We start from the raw sequence: 21050 nt of genomic DNA, 5'->3' as shown, positions 1-21050 counted from the left end.
TCCATTCGAAAACCAAGGTGCAGCTTTTGATTGGCTGCTGGACCTTCCTGCACTCAAATCTAAAGCTGCGTCGGACTTTCGGCTTCCAAAGAATGTTTGTAAACCGGAACACTTAGCCAAAACGTATGTGTACCAAGGTGTTCAAGAACCAAAGGTACAACTGTAGTGGGTCATCTTGGGAGTGGTGGGTGATGAGGAATTAGGTGGTGGCGGCGGCTACCCATGGCAGGTCCTACAAAACATGGTTAAGGGGCCTGCTATCTTGACGCTGGACTCAAAACTCATCAGCCCCAGCCACCATGACACATGGTGAAGAACGATGGGTGTTTGGTGCGTCAGTTTATGGAGGGACAAAGCATTCACTTTGCACATAGATGGCTTCAGGTAAGGCCAGGGGAGAATGCTGGGGAGCTGCTGCCAACCCGTGTGGGCAGTACTGAGCTAGCTGGACCACTGGCCCAAGTAGAAAGCATCTTCCTATGTCCATCCCCCTGTTGTCATGGGCTTTGAAGACACTCGAACTCGGGACGCAAGGGAGAAACGTGATAAGAGGAAGGCACGCTTGGCAAATCCACACCGTGATCAACTCCCGCCTGGAAACCTATGTCCCCGCTGTGGAAGGGTGTGTGGATCCAGAATTGGCCTCCACAGTCACTCAGGGACTCATTGTTAAAACAGTGTTTATGGGAGACAATCTTACTTGGCTACGAGGGATCCGAAGAAGAAACTGCATCAACACACAGTATTCATAGATCTGTAAGAAATATGGGCAAGGGTGTTGTGGCGTTTGCCCTCCTAGGTGGGTCATAAGGAAAGGGTTAAATGAGTGTGAAGTGATTGGCCAGTGGGAACCCAAGGAGAGGAGTTAAGTGTTAGGGTTGGTGTTGTTTGGAAGTTGTTGAGAGTTGGGAGTTGGAGAAGGAAGAGGGAGGATAAGTCTGTGGGTTGGTTGGTTGAGTTGTGTTGTGAGAGAAAGAAACTGATAGACTGTTGGGTTAATCAGTTAGCAGTTATTAGGAAAGGCATAAGCCGGTATAGAAACTAAGATTAAGAAACTGACAAGAAAAATTATCTGAAACCATAAACTTGTTAAGGCTTATAAAATAAACTTGCTTATTTGATTTAATGTTAACAACTGTCTGGACTCTGTGTGTAGCCAAGAGAAATGGGTTGGTGGCAACGGGGAAGCGATCACAGTGGTGGCACAGGGATCAATAGACCGTCAAACGTCCGGGGATCCTGTGTGATCGCCACAGGCATGCTGTGGCCTGTGTTAGAAATCTTGTAGGACCTGCAAGCCTCGAGAGTTTGATGGCTTATGCATAGGGCAAGAGCCACCCTCCTGCCAAATCCAAGGGCTTTAGGACGAGTCACCGAAAAATATTTTATTGCAAAAAAATTGTACGACAAAGGTTTTGTGCGACCATATAAAATAAAGGCATCTGATACTTCCATTCACATAACACAATCATCTCACAATTGCGCTTTGCCCTGTTCTCTTCCCCACCCAGACCCTCTTCCCAAAGTGTATAATAGCACCAGGATTCAGTGTGTGAATTGTTCACTGTAAGGCCCATGTTTTGTGTCCATTGCCCTGCGCCCACCCTCCTCTGGGCTTATTCTTGGCATTCTATCTTTTTTGGCACCCCATATGCTTCCTTGCCTTACTACGCGAATGCTGTTAAGAAGGGCCAAGAGTTGCCAACGTTAACTCCGGTAAAAGGGAATGTTAACAGTGGGGAGCCTCAGCACAAAGGGAGAAAAAGAAATGGGAAGGTTAATGGCAAGGTTAAGGTAAAAAGATAAGGCACCCATCGCCAATGCAAGCTTCAGCTACTCATTCCTTCAATGATGGATGTAGCCTCTTAGGAGGAAAAGCACCAGTTAGTTACTAAGGGGACATTACAGGAGTTGGGAGGGACGTGGTTGTCTGGAAACACAACTGGGGACCAGAGTGGTTTTTTAGGTAACCCATCACAAAGAACCGGAATCCTTTTTCCACTTCAGAAAATGTGCCATCTAAAAACAAAGTGGGCTTTTCAGCTGACAAAAGGATGCACTAATGAGAAATCCTTTTAATTCACTACCCCAATGACTACCGTATTTTTCGCTCTATAAGATGCACCAGACCACAAGACGCACCTAGTTTTTGGAGGAGGAAAACAAGAAAAAAAAATATTCTGAATCTCAGAAGCCAGAACAGCAAGAGGGATCGCTGCGCAGTGAAAGCAGCAATCCCTCTTGCTGTTCTGGCTTCTGGGATAGCTGCGCAGCCTGCATTCGCTCCATAAGACGCACACACATTTCCCCTTACTTTTTAGGAGGGGAAAAGTGAGTCTTATAGAGCAAAAAATACGGTACTTGGTCTTATAAGTAACGGGTACGAACTCAGAATTTCACCTATTAGTGATCAAATATTGTGTGTAGCTGGTTGTACCCCTGTTTCACATTCAACAGCAGCAAAAACGCCTACAAATTAAAAGGATCTCTCACCGGGCAATGGATGCCACTCATGAACAACGGAATTTGGGAACTGTTTCCCTCTGTGGTGCCAGGGCAGGTCTTAAGAGGATAAGGTGTAAAGCATCAAAAAGTGGTTTCTCGTGGGGATGGCTTCCTGGGCTGGCTTCTCCCTGACCCAAACTCCCCGCTGTTTTACGACCTCCAATATTTTTTTAGTGAGTTAATGGCATGGGTGCACCAGTTTGTAGAAGATAAACCATATTCCCCCCATTTTAAAAAAAATAAAACACAACCCAACGCAAACGGCATATTTGGGCTCACACACTACAATTCATCACGCATCTTGTCTCCTTTGGGCCTCACTAGCCGGCCAATGAAAAGGATGGAGTTGGTCTTATTGTCTTTGATCAGGAAGACGAACGGGTGATCAGCGTAGAAGAGCTTTGGGTTTTTCATCTCTTCCCGGGCGTAGATGTCGCCTTCAAAGGGGTTCCCTTCCGTGTCCCACTCGAGGGCCGCAGCGTGGAAGACGTTGGAGAGGTAGAGATCCTTCTTGCCCGAAATCTTAGAGAGGTCAGCCTTGTTTTTGTCGACGGCTTCTGTTAAGCCAAGTTCAGCCAAGTGTTTCTGGAAAACGAGGACACATATATATTATATTCTAATGGATTGTTGAATATTGCTTTACAGTGGTACCTCAGTTTATGAACTTAATCCGTTCCGGAAGTCCATTCTTAAACCAAAGCGTTCTTAAACCAAGGTGTGCTTTCCCATAGCAGTGGGGGACTCAGTTTACAAATGGAACACACTCAACCGGAAGCGGAACATGTTCTGCTTCCAAGGCAAAGTTCACAAACCAAAACACCTACTTCCGGGTTTGCAGCGTTCTTAGTCCAAGTTGTTCATCAACTAAGCTGTTCTCAAAGCAAGGTACCACTATATTTGACCTGCTGTTACTGCAACTTTTTTTTGTATTGGATCAGACTCTTATTACATGTGTGATCTTTGCTGTCTGATTCATCGTTTCTTCAGCTTATAAACCACCTTGTGGTGGTTTACAAATTATAATATATATACAAATTATAATAGATATATTATATATACAAATTATAATATATATATATTTGAAAACAATGCAAATAGTCAAACATTTTCCAATATACATTCCCTTGGTAATCGACTTCCCTTCCACCCTTCCATGGTTTCCTCATCTATTACTGCTGCATATTGTAATTATTTGATACCTTCTTTCCTCCACCATATTCTCAGAGTAACTTTTACTGATGAGCTTTTACTGAGAGAGTCGTACCTTGGAAGTCAAACGGAATCTGTTCCAGAAGTCTGTTCGACTTCCGAAACCAAAGCACAGATTCTGATTGGCTGCAGGAGCTTCCTCGAAAGCCGCACCGAAAACCAAGGTACGGCTGTTATATAATCTATAAACGTTTTCCAATCCTCCTTGAAGGCTGTCTTGTCTTGTCCTCCAGTTTTATGAGTTTAACTTGCAAATTCGGCATACAGTGGTACCTCTGGTTACATACTTAATTTGTTTCAGAGGTCCGTTCTTAACCTGAAACTGTTCTTAACCTGAAGCACCACTTTAGCTAATGGGGCCTCCTGCTGCCGCCGCACCACCGGAGCACGATTTCTGTTCTCATCCTGAAGCAAAGTTCTTAACCTGAAGCACTATTTCTGGGTTAGCAGAGTGTGTAACCTGAAGCGTCTGTAACCCGAGGTACCACTGTACTCCCATCCATTTCAACTTCTGCTCTTCTTTCATATGCCATTGGGGGGCATCAAGTACCCTCCTCACAGCAGTAGTCGCATACAGAGAGAGATTCCTTTGATTCTGTAAAGGTAAAGGGACCCCTGACCATTAGGTCCAGTCATGGCCGACTCTGGAGTTACGGCGCTCATCTTGCTTTCTTGGCCGAGGGTGCTGGCGTACAGCTTCCGGGTCATGTGGCCAGCAGGACTAAGCCGCTTCTGGCGAACCAGAGCAGCGCACGGAAACGCTGTTTACCTTCCCGCCGGAGCGGTACCTATTTATCTACTTGCACTTTGATGTGCTTCCGAACTGCTAGGTTGGCAGGAGCAGAGACCGAGCAACGAGAGCTCACCCCGTTGCGGGGATTCGAACCGCCAGCTTTCTGATCTGCAAGCCCTAGGCTCTGTGGTTTAACGCACAGCGCCACCTGCGTCCCTTTCTATTAATCATTCTATTATATTCATTATAGAATATAGAATCATTCTATTCTATTATTCTATTTCTATTAATGCATTCTATTAATCAGGGTCTAATCCTTCCTTTGCTTTGGGAACGCTAGAGCGTACAAATGAAAAGCGAGATACAACGCGATGGCGGTACTCACATGCAGATCGTGGCTGACTTCCAGGCTGACCTTGGGCAGAGAGATGGCGACGGCTCGCTGCTTCATCTTCCCCAGCCAGACCTTCAGCTGTTCCCGGGTCAGCAGCTTCTCCAGCCTCTCCAGCGGCTCCACATGGTTGGGCATGATGAAGATCATGCTGGACAGCTTGTGCGCCAGAGGCATCTCCACCATCTGCAGGTTCTCTGCCTCGTCATTGAAATAGTTGTACAGCCCTGTGGAAACAAAGGGGAATGAGTCAGTGGCTGCAGGGAGACAGGCGAGGGGCGAAGCAGGCAAGTGCGCAGCGGCACATCGATGCAGACTGCACTATTCTTTTCTGGCACTAATATTTACTGGGTTTCTATGGAGGCAAGGCAAAACAGTACCAAGAACAAGGAAAAAAATTAAGCAGCTAAAGAGCACTTGGGATCAGGATTAGGGCTGGCCGATGTCTGTTTTTCAACATCGTGATAGTTCACCAGCTAAACATCACAATATAAACCACTTATAAACGCCATCTCCAACTCCTTGAAAGATTCCATCAATGGTGTCTCCTAAAACATCACCTGGGAAGACAGGTGAACTAATGCCAGTGCACTGGAAGAAGCAAAGATCACCAGTGTTGAAGCAATGATTCTTCAACATCAACTTCGTTGGACTGGTCATGTTGTGCAGATGCCTGATTATCATCTTCCAAAGCAACTACTCTATTTTGAACTTAAAAATGGAAAGCTTAATGCTGGTGGTCAACAAAAGAGGTATAAAGACTCTCTCAAGGCAAATCTTAAAAAATGTAGTATAAACACTGACAACTGGGAAACACTGGCCTGCGAGCTCTCCAGTTGGAGAACAGCCAAAGGTGTCATGGGCTTTGAAGATGCTCAAACTCAGGACGCAAGGGAGAAATGCGCTAAGAAGAAGGCACACTTGGCAAATCCACACCGTGATCAACTCCTGCCCCGAAACCAATGTCCCCACTGTGGAAGGACGTGTGAATCCAGAATGGGGCTCCACAGTCACTTACGGATTCACTGTTAATATCGTGTTTATGGAAGACAATCTTACTCGGCTACTAGGGATCGCCAAAGAAGAAGAAGACTATGACTGCATTTATGGCATGTTGCAGAAGATCCCCACAAAACACCCATCTGGAGGGACCCTACATTCCATCTTACTTGGCTACGAGGGATCGCCAAAGATAGTGATACATCACAAAGTCTGAAATAAGGATGGAGCCACGCAGAGGCGAACAGGACCATGTCCTGGAAAGTGTTAGCAATCTAAAACTGAAGCTTTTCCAGCCAAGAATGAGGCCAGGCTCTTTTTCCAGGCTCTCTTACCGGTGCGGTGCATCATGGGAATGCCAACCGTGTAGGAACGTGTCACCATAAAGCCACGATTGTCCACCATCTTGTGATGGAACCTTTCGTCCCAGTGAGCTGTGGAAGCAAAGAGATGAAGCAAGGCCGGTTAACAGCAGGACGGACCAGTTTGTTGTATCTCACACATCTGATTCAATCGCGCGCGCCCCTCCGGCCACAATTCAAAGAACACACAGCCTGTTCTTGCTTTGTAGCTGCGGTTTCAGGCGTTTCAAGAAGCCAAACCCAGAAGCAAGGAACTTGCACAAAATACAGCTGCCGGCATTTTGACTGGCACTTGCAGGCAATGCTATTTAACACTATTTATTCTGTGCCGTCTTTACATTAGCAGGCCAAATCCAGGCTGATTATATTAATACACAAAGCCCTCAGAAGCTTGGGATTGAGGTATTTATCTGAGTGCCTCTCCCCGGGCCAGCCACCTTGCACCCTGAATGGATGCCCTTTCAACAATAGGTGTTGCTCACTGAATGGCGACTCAGAACAGGGCCTTCTCTGTAGTGGCACCCACAGTTATGCAACTCCTTTCCCTAAAAGAAACCAAATGCCACCACACTGTTGACGTCTCGTTCTTGCATGTGCCCAAAGCCCACATTGAGAGTACAGTGGTACCTCAGGTTAAGTACTTAATTCGTTCCGGAGATCCGTTCTTAACCTGAAACCATTCTTAACCTGAAGCACCACTTTAGCTAATGGGGCCTCCCGCTGCTGCCGCACCACCGGAACACAATTTCTGTTCTCATCCTGAAGCAAAGTTCTTAACACTCTGTCACAAGAGACTAGGGCCCTGCGGGACTTGACATCTTTCCGCAGGGCCTGCAAGACAGAGCTGTTCCGCCTGGCCTTTGGCCAGGGCACAGCCTGACTCCCTCCTTCGGCAATCTTCGCAGAGCTCTGGCCCAATGGTTGCCAGTCGTTTGTTTTGAATTAATTTTATAATGAATGGTTTTAGAGTGTTGTGTTGTACTGTTGTACTGTTTTATTGTTGTTAGCCGCCCTGAGCCCGGCTTCGGCTGGGGAGGGCGGGATACAAATAAAATTTATTATTATTATTATTATTATTATTATTATTATTATTATTAACCCGAGGTACTATTTCTGGGCAGCGGAGTCTGTAACCTGAAGCGTATGTAACCTGAAGCGTATGTAACCCGAGGTACCACTGTATTTCCAATCTCTCATTACAGCCCTTTACCAATTGATTGATATTCCTCTGTTGCTGATACTTTCTCTACATCTTCCATTTTATTTATATTATTTCGGTTATCTTAACGCCACTAGAATTTTCACCTGTACACCATTATTTCCCATATATTCAGTAAACGTTTTCCAACCTCTAAATGCATGTTGTTCATGTTCTCTTATTCTACATGTTAAGTCTGCAAGCTGCGCATATTCTGTCAACTCAAGTGGCCATTCTTCTTTGGTTGGGACCTGGCTCGTTTTCCATTTCAGAAACCCTTGGTTTCATCCAGTAGGGCTCTTCCTGCTGGCTGAACAATTCCACCACTCCTATCTGGACCCCACGCGCTCAGCAAGAGCTCAGGGCTTGCAACCCAAAACCACCTCCCCTCCGGCTTCTACTTACGTTTGAAGAACATGGCGTTGACGATGAGGGCTCCGTCCGTCTTCTCCACGTCCTTGGTGACCTCGGGCAGCTTGCCATCGGTGGTCTGGGAGGCCCACTCGTTGATGGACTTGAGGGCGCTCCGCTTGTCCCGGAAGTTGATCTTGGAGTGCTCGTAGTTGTAGTGTTTCTTGCTGCTCTTGACGAAGTCGTCGGCGAAGCTGATGGAGCTGGGGCCGTACAGGCGGCTGCCCATCTTCCAGGTGACGTTGCGGGCCGTGGAGTTGCTGACCTCGCTCAGGAGCTCCGAAAGGCCGCTGTGGACGTAGTCGTCGTTCAGCTTGTCGGCGCTGAGCAGCGCCTTGGCCTGCGAGGCCGTGGTGGCCTTGCCGCCCAGGGACACCAGCCCGAGAGAAGATGCCACCACCACCGGAGACACCAAGATGTTCTCCATGTTCTTCTCCTTGGCCATGGCGTGGTAGAGGTTGAAGGCCAGGGTGGCGCTGCGGTCGGCCAGGGCGGCCGCCTTGTCGCTCAGCTTCTTGTCTCCAGGAGAAGCCTTCTTCTCGCTCTTCTTCTTGTCCTCCGGGGGAACGGCAAGGACCAAGGCGCAGAGCGCAAGGAGTCGGATCATCCACATGGTGGCTGCCATGGATGCTGGGAACCAGCTAAACCTGCAAGGAAACAGAAGGCAAGGATCAGTGAGGCTGAGCCATCCCATTTTCCTGTTCCTCCTCCAACCAGGAAACGTATTCTATGGGTGAAGAAAACCACCAGCGTTCGAAGGGCCTATGTAGTGAATGGATATGGCTAAGTGGCAGGTGGGTGTAGGGGCAATCAAGGAGTTTAGTGATCTGACATGGTCTTTTCTTCCTGCCTGTGTTTACTTCCCCTCTATCTCTTGTTAAAGCTATGGTTTCCCCAGTAGTGATGTATGGAAGTGAGAGCTGGACCATAAAGAAGGCTGATCGCCGAAAGATTGATGCTTTTGAATTATGGTGCCGGAGGAGACTCTTGTGAGTTCCACGGACTGCAAGAAGATCAAATCTATCCATTCTGAAGGAAATCAGCCCTGAGTGCTCACTGGAAGGACAGATCCTGAAGCTGAGGCTCCAAAACTTTGGCCACCTCGTGAGAAGAGAAGACTCCCTGGAAAAGACCCTGATGCTGGGAAAGATGGAGGGCACAAGGAGAAGGGGACGGCAGAGGACGAGATGGTTGGATAGTGTTCTCGAAGCTACCAGCATGAGTTTGACCAAACTGCAGGAGGCAGTGGAAGACAGGAGTGCCTGGCGTGCTCTGGTCCAGGGGGTCACGAAGAGTCGGACACGACTAAACGACCAAACAACAACAATATCCCTTGTTCTGCTTTTTGATGGCTGAGAGTAGCCTTTAATGTGTAATCTGGTGGAAGGAAGAAGCGATAACGTTAGGTACCTTCTCACTTTCTTTGATGTACAAGCATTGGGAAGAAGGTGACTAATGAACAACCTGCCTGTAGTGACTAATGAATAAACTTCAAACCAGAGGCATATTGATTGGGTATGATTGATGCGGACTTTCCTAATCAATTTAAGGACATCTTTCTCTATGCAACAGTGGCAGCGAGGGTTCTTATATCCACAAAAGTGGAAAAGCTCCCTCAAGGCAAGAGAGGGCCCAAACAATGATTGACTATGCCGAATTAGACAGCCTATCCAAAAAATTAAAGAACAAACCAAGGAAAGAATTTATTTCAAAATGGGAAGCATTTAAAATATATTTGAAAATTTATAATACTGACTTAAAATCCGTTGCGGCATTTGAATAATACCAGCCATATCGTTTATTAGGTATATGATATAATACATTTTGAACTGATTTGAGACGATAGCAATAACATGTATGGGCAGCAAAGAATGGTAATTAGATTTATGGAGTAGATGGGAAGTCGGATTTAAAAGGAAGAGACCATTACAGTTTATGGATTATGGAATTTATATTAATTCTTTATTTAATGCGTGACTGGTCATATTCTTATTATGGTGTAATATGTCTTTTTGTTGATGTGTTGAGCAAATAAAATTAATTTTTTAAAAATAATAATAAACTGGATCTAGGCAGTTGGACAAGCCATACAGGCTAGCTATCAATAATCTATAAATCAGGTGGTTTTGGCACATAGTTCTGAGAAGCTCCTGCATGGACTGATGGCCGCAGGGCTGTGCAAACAAAGGCCACCTGGCGGATCGCTTCGCCACTTCTCAAGGGCTTCCCAGTGGCAGATCGAAGTGCTTGCTTGGTAATGTATATAGTGCTTGCCTTGTAGAATAGCATCTTTAATCTTCTCACTCACTTGTGTTTGTATTGCTTCTGAATCTCATGAAAAAGAACCACCTTGCATTTGGCAAAACAGCAGGACACCTGCCCTGCATGCAGAAGGTCCATGGTTCCATCCCCGGCATCTCCTGCTAGGGATGGGAATGTCCCGTCTGAAATCCTGGAGAGCTGCTGCTGCTGCTGCCAGTCTTGAACTGACAATATAGAGGTCCATGAATCAGCAGCGCGGCTCAGTGTAAAGCCGTATCTGGAATGCTGCATGTGGTTCTGGTCTCCCCATCTCAAAACGGTGGTGGAAAAGTGGCTGGGGGTATTTTTAATGTACTGTTTCAAGGGGGCTTTTTTTGTTCCAATGTGGGTTTCTGTTTGGTTGGTTGCAAGTTGCTGCAAGTCACCTTTGGCCAGTAAATAGTAAGAGGTGCAAAACGAGGACGCACCCCTGCCAAGGAATCAAGTTGAACTCCAGTTCGCATCAGGCATGTCTAATGGCCAGGGATGATGGGAGTTGTAGTCCAACCATATCTAAAGGGCCACTGGTTCACCATCCCTGCAAGGGCCATCGGGTTAGAGAAAAGGTGAGGATAGGAGGAATATGATGGAGGTTTGCAGAGTCCTGCATGCTGCGGAGGAAAAGGACAGAAATCGGTTGCAATCTCCAAATGTCAACATGCAGCTATCTGCACTTCCTTGCAGGACCCACCAGAGGGAGCTTTCGGATTCCGAGAAAGTTTGAGTATTTAAGGGTCATCCCCCACCGTAAAAAATTGTATCAATCTTATTCCTCCCTTTAATAAAAAATGTGATGTATCCACTATTCTCCCTGCACCTGAAAAGGCTTCGTTTCAGCATGCAAAAAAATTAACGGCACCAGCCGTTATTCTGGGAAATACTTCTGGCTGAATGATGTCAATTATTTATTTTAATCCCAGAGCACAGACTCAGGCAGCAAGGCAACGGACAGCCTCTCCCGGAGGCAGGAGAGATTCTCTTGTGACTCCACATCAGGGCTAACTGAATGTTCCCACTAAAATATCAGCACCACATCTATCCCAAATCCAATCTCCAGCTACATCCCATAATCTACAACCGCTCAGGATGCCAGGTGAGGCCGATGGGACTTGGAGTCCGGCGACATGAGGACACCAGCTTTAAGGAAGGCTGGAACAGGTTGTTAAAATGCTTTGGATTTGTCCGAATTGGCTAAGTGCCTCGATGGTGCATTATTAATAGCAGCAATTGAACTGCCTGTTGAAGAAGCCTTAATCCCAGATATTCCCACTGGAGAGGAAAATGTCCTTTCGCCAAGGCGGAGGGTTGAATCGATGCACAGAGCTGCTGCCACTACTGGGACGTTGTCCTTTTTCTCGATTCAAGAGAGGTTAAAAAGTAGTTTCCGAACGGGAACACAAAGCCAAAAGAGCATAAAAAGAGCTGGCTGGATCAGGCCAGGGACTCATCTGTGGGAAGCCAGGAAGCAGGATTCGAGCACAAAAGCCCTCAATTCTCCTGCGGTTTCCTCATAAGCATTGCTGCCTCAAACTGTGAAGGCAAGGCACAGCCTTCATGGCCAGTAGCCACTGAGACCCTCTGTGAATCTATCTGACCCTATTTCATTTTAATTAAATTTATTTATTTAGTTTTTCAAATTACAGTTTTACATTCCAAAATAAAAATGAGATTCCAAATAGACTTCTCTCTTTGACTTTTGTGGGTCCTGTTGTTAATCATTTCCTCCTGCATCTTTTAGGATAATCCAAATCTTTTACCTCTCCATTATATCCAAAATTCACCATAAAACTACACGTGTTATTCCAATCCTACTAATGATTTTAACTGTTTACAATGGTTTTTAAGATAAATTATAAATCCCCCCATTCCTTATTAATATTTTGGTCTTCCTGATTTCTTATGGTCTTTGATCAGGAAGACGAACGGGTGATCAGCGTAGAAGAGCTTTGGGTTTTTCATCTCTTCCCGGGCGTAGATGTCGCCTTCAAAGGGGTTCCCTTCCGTGTCCCACTCGAGGGCTGCAGCGTGGAAGACGTTGGAGAGGTAGAGATCCTTCTTGCCCGAAATCTTAGAGAGGTCGGCCTTGTTTTTGATTCTGGTATTTTTGCCATTTCGGCATAATCCATCAACTTGATCTGCCATTCTTCTCTGCACAGGACTTTATCTTCTTTCCATCTCTGTCCAACCCTCTTTTAAAGCCCTCTGAGTCGATGGCCATCATGACATCTGGCTGGAGCAAATTCTATAGCTGAACTTTGCACTGTGTGAAGAAGCACTTTCTTCTTCCTGTTACGAATATACCAGTGTTCAGCTTCATTCAATGTTTCTCTTTGGATTTCAAAAAGTGCCCTAAATAATATTATTTATCCATTATTATTACAGGGACGCGGGTGGCACCGTGGTCTAAATCACTGAGCCTCTTGGGCTTGCCGATTGGAAGGTCAGCGGTTCGAATCCCTGCAACAGGGTAAGCTCCTGTTGTTCGGTCCCTGCTCCTGCCAACCTAGCAGTTTGAAAGCACGCCAGGTCAAGTAGATAAATAGGTACCACTGCGGCGGGAAGGTAAATGGCATTTTAGAAGACATCTGAAGGCAGCCCTGTTTAGGGAAGCTTTTAATGTTTAACAGACCACTGTATTTTAATACCTTGTTGGAAGCCGCCCAGAGTGGCTGGGGAAACCCAGCCAGATGGGCGGGGTATAACTTAATTATTATTATTATTAATATTATTAATATTATTATTATTGTGTGTGCTGCTCTGGTTTCGGTGTTCCGCTGCGCCAGAAGCGGCTTAGTCTTGCTGGCCACATGACCCGGAAAAACCATCTGCGGACAAACGCCGGCTCCCTCGGCCTGTAAAGCGAGATGAGCGCCGCAATCCCAGAGTCGTTCGCGACTGGACTTAACTGTCAGGGGTCCTTTACCTTTACCAATTATTATTATTATTCCGCCTTTCAGCAATCTGGTGCTCTCCATGGAATCTTAGAGCTGGAGGGTACCCAGGGGTCATCTAGTCCAACCCCCTGCAATGCAGGAATCTCATGTCAAGCATCCAGGACAGATGAGCATCCAACCCCTGCTTTAAAAGGAAGGAGAGTCCAAAACAGCCAGATGTTCCAAAACACCTGGAAGGCACCAGATTAGCAAGGGCCAGTTCAGACAAAACTCTTTTTGAGCTTCCACTCTGCTCCCATTTCTGCATTTTTCTTCCCTGATCCCATCTGAGAGGTAGCCAAGACCTCATCCAGCTGCGCTCTGTGGCACTATGCCAAGGGTGGGGTCTGAGCTATGTACTCTTCATGCAGCAGAATAAACCAAAGCGAAGGAAGTGGGAGAAGCCATTTTCCCCGCCTCCCCCCCGGGACATTCCATGCAGAAAGCGGAGGGGGGGGGGGGAGAAGAGCCACGCAGGCAAAACAGAAGCAAAAGGCCCTCTGCAATTAACTCCTGGAAATAGCACAGCTTTCCACCGTGTGGTCAAATTATAGTTCCGAGCAATGCAGATAGTTAAAAAAGGTCATTCGGTGGCGGTGGTTTGGAGGGAGCAGGGATGGAGATGAAAAAACACAAAGGCTTTTAAAACCAGACGTCTTCTTTCTTGCTATGTATATTCTGATCTGGTTAGAACCAGTCCCTGGTTAGATCTGGCGGAACAGGATCTGCAGTGTCCACTTCGTGAAAGGCACAGCCTGGAGCAGCGGTTCTCACCTGTGGGTCCCCAGATGTTGTTGGACTACAACTCCCATCGTCCCTGAGCTCTGGCCTTGCCAGCTAGGGGTGATGGGAGTTGTAGTTCAACAACATCTGGGGACCCACAGGTTGAGAAAGGCCGGCCTGGAGGGTCACTCTGGATCTCATAGTACTGTAGAGCTGGGATTATTATTAAGGCAGCCCTGTTCAGGGAAGTTTTTAATGTATGACATATTAGTGTATTTTTGGTCTTTGTGGAAGCCGCCCAGAGTGGCTGGGGAAACCCTGCCAGATGGGCGGGGTACAAATAATTTATGATGATGATGATGATTGCCCAAGATGAGGATCAAACCCATGACCCCAAGCTTAAGAGTTTCATTGTCTTTCCCAATGTGTCTGAGCAACTGGTGCCTTTGCAGCTATGCTCCAGCGGCACATTCAGCAGTAACAAATCCCCTATGACGGCTATAGCTTCGGCCAGCAAAGATTTACTCCTCTGTTGTCCGCATGGCTAAGACTCTCAAACTGCAGCAAAAGCTGGACTTCAGCGGTTAAGCAAACAGTGTTAGCAGTTTGGACACGACAGACAGGGATAGAGGAACCTCTGGCCCTCTATACGATTGCACCAAATATGATGATGATGATGAGTTGTAATCTGAAACATCTAGAGCAGGGGACTAGATTGGGGAAGGCTGGTTGAGAGCAGGGATGCAACATCTTCCAGATGCTGGTAGACTCCATCTCCCAGCAGCCAGGTCAAGGAAGATGGGATATGTCGTCCAAAAACATTGGAGGGCAAAAAGTTTTGCTACAGAAGCAAAGTAATTGACTGCTGGGGTTAAACTGCTTGTCTTTGAGAACGTTAAGAGTGAGCTCGCCTGGACTTGCCAGACTGCAGAGCTCTCAGTCTCCAACATAATCTCCCAGTATGCCCTGCGGAGGACCTTAAGGTCCACAAATGACAACACTTTGGAGGTCCCAGGTCGCAAAGTGGTTAGATTGGTCTCAACTAGGGCCAGGGCCTTTTCAGTACTGGCCCCGACTTGGTGGAACGCTCTGTCACAAGAGACCAGGGCCCTGCGGGACTTGACATATTTCCACAGGGCCTGCAAGACAGAGCTGTTCTGCCTGGCCTTTGGTTTGGACTCAGTCTGACCCTTAAGTTTCCCTCCCCTTCTGGTTTTGATCTATGGGCTACTATTAAAATGAGGCTGCATTTTAAATTGTATTTTAACCTGTATTTTCAATTGCTCCCCCCCCCACATTATGTTTTTATTGTAATTTTCCTGGTGTTAGCTGCCCTGAGCCTGGCTCTGGCCAGGGAGGGCGGGGTATAAATAAATTATTATTATTATTATTATTATTATTATTAAGAGCTCTGCAGCCAAGAAGGAGGAAGATACAGGAAAGTTTCTACGCTTGTTCTTCACCTGTGTCTGCAGAGCTGTTAAGACCTTCTCCGGGTTGTGAACTGACAACCCAATTATTTTCAGACCTGCCGCTCCACCACCCACAAGGTTTTCAGAAAGGAGGCGTCGCCGAGGCTCTATATTAGGTTCCTAGCAAAGAAAAGTGTTTTAACTCTCAAGAAGGTGATTTTAGCTTAAACAGGGAAATATGCATTAGTTGCAACTGAGCAATGCAGTGACCTGATCAAGGAGGTTGTTGAAATTTTTTTTTTTTTTGCAAAAGGCAGCGCTCTTTCAATCGAAAAGGCAATTTTTTGGGGCGTTTTTTTCATTGGAAAAACAATTTGGGTGGTTTCAAAAAAAAAAAGCGCTTTACAACTTTCAGGGTATTCTGGCTTTTACTTTTTGAAATATGGTAACGCTATATGAACAGCTGGGCCAAGCTAGCTATTTCGGATGCTTTTCCTGGACCAGGTTACCCTGTCTCAGGGCAAGACAGAAGTCTTTAGTCTTCAAACTTATCACTCTAACCCAGGTTCCTTAAAAGCTACAAGGCTAGCTTTTAGGCGTTATTTCATTTTGGATGTGTGGTGTGACAAGTGTGGAGGGTTTTTGTTTAGTTTTTGTTGTTCTTCTAAAGATACCTTGGAACTTTCTCTTAGTGTGGTCAACGTTTGGCTTTTTCATTCTGAAAAAAAACAAGACAAATCAGGCAGTTCCCTCAAGGATCCGAGAACATTTGCACAGAACAGATCAACAGGATGCTTTAGAAATTACAGTTTACATGTCGGCGGGCCAGGAAGGAGGAAGGAATCAGAGGGCACTGCTAGCTAGGAGGTTTGGAGCGGTTCCTTTAATTGCAGGAAACAACTCAGAAGGGGACCAATCACAGAGCAACGTGGCTGCCCCTCTGGAATTCCTGCCTGCAAGCCAATGCCTGGGCGGTCCTCCTTCTTGCTGTTTTGCATAGCCCCTCCCACTTCCACATGGCATAATATGAATAGGGCTTCCAAGAAAGAGGGCGGGGCCTCAGGGCCAGGTGGGCGGGGCGAGCAGCTGTGGAACTCCCTGGGACCATAGATATGCGGGGAAAAAGAATTTGGGTGCCCTAAATGAGCAACCCTCCTCCTTTTCTCAACCAAACTGATGGTGCTTCGAGAGCAATTTGTGAGATTTGGGGTTGGCAGACCTGGGATTTCAACTTTTTTCAATCCACCCTTTAGGAAATTAGTTAGCTACCAGCTTTGGAATGTTAAATATGCCATTATAAGCATTTTAGGAAACCGGTTAGCTACCAGCTGTGGAATGCAAAATATGGATAGAGCCTGTAGTGTTTGCTACACACTTGAATCTTAAAATGCTGGTGCTTTTCCTCTACTGGACTAGTGCAGCCGTTACCTGGGAGACCAGGGTTCAAATCTCCACTCAGTCATAAAAAGGTTCCTTGGAGCATTTAAAAAGGTGTGGCGGAAATGAAAGAAATCTGTAACATGTTCCAGAAGTGTGCTAAAACTTTCCCCAAGCGAATGGGCAAGCTGGAAAATGCACAAATCGACCTCTGGCAGCGCATAAAATCAACACTACATCCTTTGCAGTGTTCCCTCAGCGCTACACATAATGAAGCCCCTCCTATGTCCCTGGCTGCCCCCACACGCCACGTAAGCAAGCCGAGGCAAGACCAGACATTGAGAGAGTTAGCAATGGTATGCCCATCTAAACCAAAGCCGGGCGCAGTCTGCACAAATTACCCCTCGTCAAAAAAGCATCTCAGACAAATATCGCCCACTGTTTATTCGGATGCATCGCAAAAATTGGGCTTTCTTGGAATTTGGTTTATTTTGCTAAACCATTTTAAACGGAGTGACCGGGGGTGGGGAGGGGAGAAAGATGCTGATACAAAACACATCCATCAAAATATAAGCCATTGTCCCCAATGTCCTTGCTACGCTGTTGAGACTTTCCCACGAGGGCCAGACACTTATTTTTAAAGATAACCATTTTTGCATTCTGCGTTGGATTTCAGAGTTTGCACGCGAAACGTGACAGTATTTCTTGGGTTACCAAAAGATCCAACCCTCAAAAGTTAAAAAACAGATTCTGGGTTTGCAGACAAAGAAACAGTTATGTCACAGCGGCTGCATTTTAGCAAAGAGGTAACATTTTGTTAGTTGTGCATGAGAGCACAATGCGCCTTTTTGAACTGGGCTTTCTAAGCTTGGCTTATCAGGGGGAACTCTGGGTTCCCACGGCAAAAAGGGAGGATGGGTTTACACTTCTCGTTTCATATCCTAGGCACACTACACCACCTTGGATCAGAAATAAGTCTGTCCGCTATGATTCTGGAACACCTACCTTTTGTATTTATTCATCCATAGAGACAAGGGATGAACCGCATGGAATTATTTTTGGAGATTCCAAACCACAAACCCTTCACACTGACCAAGATGCTAATTCTGCTCTCTTTTGGGGGGACTTAATGCCCCCCCAAGTTAGTGGGGTTTGCAGCTTTTAGCGGTTTTGTTCCCACGCAAGGCACTGACGACAACAGGTTTTAAAATATTAAGGGCACATTAAGTGAAAGGAGCTGCTGCCTCCTTGTCCTGTTTTCTGGATGCATTTGGTTGATTTCTGCAGGAAGCAAGATATTGGACTCCAAAGGACTTTTGAATCTGATCCAAAAGCAGGTCCATTCCTACCTTTTAAGGCACTTAAACTTCTCTCATGGGATGTGTTTAGCACTGGCGAAATTGTGCCCCCTTCTGCCTCTTTCCACTGCTTCTGCCATCCCCAAATATTTAGTGGGTGCCTGCCACTCCACCCCACATTTGAGACCTTTGGGCATCAGGGTGGGGGTGGGGAATAACTCAACATTTAACCTGGAACGCCCTCCCCCAATCTAGGCACTGAACGCAAAGTATAGTACCACATCGCTACCACCAAAAAAAACAAACATCCCTTCTATGGGGCCAGGCTTGTATAATCGGGAGCATCTTTCCCCCGCCCTTGCTACTGTTTTTCCCCCGCGGGAGGGGCGGGGGTACATTTCCTCCAGCAATCTTTCCATGCAGTCAGCAGCAGCCGCGAGGAAACCGGAGCAGGCTGAATCCTGCCGGCAAAAGTTGCAGCCAACTAGCTCGCGAGGCCCAGGAATAGCGCTTGGAGGAGGGAGAGAGAGACGGGGCGGAGGCGGCGGCTGCTGCTGCTCCCCACAAGGAAAAGGGCGATCTCGCGATCCTCCCTGCTCCGCCTGCTCTCCAGGAGATCCCGGGGGTCCCTCTCGGCATCCGCTCTCCAAAGCCGGGTCCTAAAGCGAGCAGGCGCACGGGCATTACGCGCGCCCTGCAGAGCGCACGGCGAGGCGCATCCTAGAGCGCAAGATGCGCCCCACTTGCGTTGTAGTCCAACAACATCTGGAGACCCACAGGTTGAGAACCGCTGGACTAGATCAACCTTGGCCTCTGGCTACATCACTGCCAGGAGCCCCCACCTAAAGCATTTCATTGTACAGCCTGGATAACTCAAGTTGGATAGAGCCTGGTGCTGCTGATAGTGCCAAGGTTGCAGGTTCGGTCCCTGATTGGGACAGCTGCATATTCGTATTTTCAGGGGGTTGGACTAGATGATCCCCAGGGTTCCCTCCAACTCTACAATTCTGTGATCCTGGATGGGGAGCCCGGAGGCGTTGCATGAAAAACCCACCTTCCCCAAATAAGGAGAGCTTGACGGCTCACCGCCACGTCTCAAAGGTCCCGCCTGGTGGCGACGGAGGGGGTTTCTTTTGAGCGCACCCCCAAAAAGCCGGCAGAGTCAAATGAATCAGCTACAAAAGGAATCCAGCTTTGCGAAAAGGAAAGGAAACTGTCCCCCCTACGCCCCAGCGAAGTTCAAATCCAAGATCAGCGCCACCCTGAGCCTTAATCCGAATTCACGCCTGGGGCAAGCGGGGGTTAAGGAGGCCACCCTGGCGCGGGCCGTTCTCCTGCCAAAGCCTCGGGACCACGACGGCACGGCTTCTCCCAGCGGGGCTTGCTCAGGAGAACCACACGCAGGGAACGGACGCCTCGCCGTCCGGAAAGGGAGAGTCGCTTTCCCAAGCAAGGCAGGCTTTCCAAAAAGGAAAGCTCCCCAAACCGGCCTTAAGAAAGCTTCGCGCTTCCTTGGGAAGAAGTCCCGCTGAAGGTCAAGGGGCTTACTCCCGAGTAAGCGGGCGCTCGGAGCCGTCAGCGGCGCCGCGCGCGCAAGCCGCGCCGGGTTCCCCGAGAGTTGCGCAAAAAGTCTCCAAAAGGGGCCCCCCGCTCACCTCGGAGATGGCGCTCGGGCGGCGAAAGTATAGCCGGGCTTCTCTTTGCGCTTTCTGCGACGCGGCGGCCCGGAGGAGGGGGCTATATAACCCCGCGAGAGAAACTTCTGGAAAGTTGTTAAGGGGGTGGGGGGAGGAAAAAGCGCTCTCCAGCTGCGTCTTTGCAGCAAAGGATGGGGGCCCCCGTCCCGAGCAGCGCTCCTCTCTCCCCACCTCCTACTGCTCCCTCCCGGGCCTGCAGGGTCCTATAGAGAGTCCCGTTTCCAGGCGCACAGACGGCGCTCTGTCTCCTTTTCCCTCCCACGTCCTTCAAGCTCTCGCTGCAGTTCGGCATGAGAAGCGAAGGGTTTTTTGAAACGCTGCAAAGGTGAGCTGTTCTCCCTTCCACCCACCACCTCAACCCCGGTCCTAAGTGGAAAGGCAAGGCAGGAGAAAAAAATGGATTTTATGCATGTGCTGGCGCTGCTTTAAACTGTCTTTATAGTTATAGAAACATGGGATTGTAGAGTTGGGTCACCAAGTCTAACTTCCTGAAATGCAGGAATCTTTTTGCCCAACGTGGAAGAGGAAGAAGAAGAAGGAAGGAAGGAAGGAAGGAAGGAAGGAAGGAAGGAAGGAAGGAAGGAATTGCACCCACCTGACTGGGTTGCCTCAGCCACTCTGGGAGGCTCCCCCAAAAATTAAAAATTAAAATTACACAATACAACATCAAAATTAAAAACACAATACAACATCAACCATTAAAAACTTCCCGATACAGGGCTGCCTTCAGATGTCTTCTAAAGCTTACAAGGTTACAGTGGTACCTCGGGTTACATATACATCAGGTTACATACCCTTCAGGTTACAGACTCCACTAACCCAGAAATAATGCTTCAGGTTAAGAACTTTGCTTCAGGATAAGAACAGAAATTGTGCAGTGGCGGCGTGGCGGCAGCAGGAGGCCCCATTAGCTATAGTGGTGCTTCAGGTTAAGAACAGTTTCAGGTTAAGAACGGACCTCCAGAACGAATTAAGTTCTTAACCCGAGGTACCACTGTACTCATCTCTTTGACATCTGATGGGAGGGCGTTCCACAGGGCGGGCGCCACCACCGCGAAGGCCCTCTGCCTGGTTCCCTGTAACCTCGCTTCTCGCAGGGAGGGAACCGCCAGAAGGTCCTCAGCACTGGACCTCAGTGTCCAGGCTCAACTATGGGGGTGGAGACACTCCTTCTGGTCTACTAGGCCGAGACTGTTTAGGGCTTTAAAGTTCAGCACCAGCCCTTTGAATTGTGCTTGGAAAATTGTGAATTTCTGTCACTTTCTTTACTGCAAAACTATTGTTTTGGGGCATGGGTTTGTTGTGCAGGACCTCCCAATCACCTATACAGTGGTACCTCTGGTTATGTACTTAATTCGTTCCGGAGGTCCGTTCCTAACCTGAAACTGTTCTTAACCTGAGATACCACTTTAGCTAATGGGGCCTGCTGCTGCTGCTGCTGCTGCACGATTTCTATTCTCATCCTGAAGCAAAGTTCTTAACCCGAGGTACTATTTCCGGG

At 47.6% G+C, this 21050-nt stretch overlaps 1 protein-coding gene across 1 annotated transcript; it reads right to left on the bottom strand.

The window, feature by feature from the left end:
* Positions 1 to 1370: 1370 nt before the first annotated feature.
* Positions 1371 to 19841, bottom strand: SERPINH1 (serpin family H member 1; the record flags this gene model as incomplete). Its single annotated transcript, XM_083609939.1, is given in 8 exon segments — positions 1371 to 2095; positions 2357 to 3090; positions 4833 to 5065; positions 6173 to 6271; positions 7803 to 8455; positions 19508 to 19638; positions 19640 to 19684; positions 19686 to 19841. Coding segments are annotated over 7 exon segments (1620 nt in total). The 3' UTR covers positions 1371 to 2095; positions 2357 to 2787.
* Between the last annotated feature and the right edge of the window lie 1209 nt (positions 19842 to 21050).

This window comes from Podarcis filfolensis (assembly GCF_964270895.1).
Source record: "Podarcis filfolensis genome assembly, chromosome: 4".
NCBI classification, from domain to species: Eukaryota; Metazoa; Chordata; class Lepidosauria; order Squamata; family Lacertidae; genus Podarcis; species Podarcis filfolensis.
The sequence above is the reverse complement of the archived record's forward strand: the minus strand, read 5'-3'. Positions and strand labels throughout refer to the sequence as shown.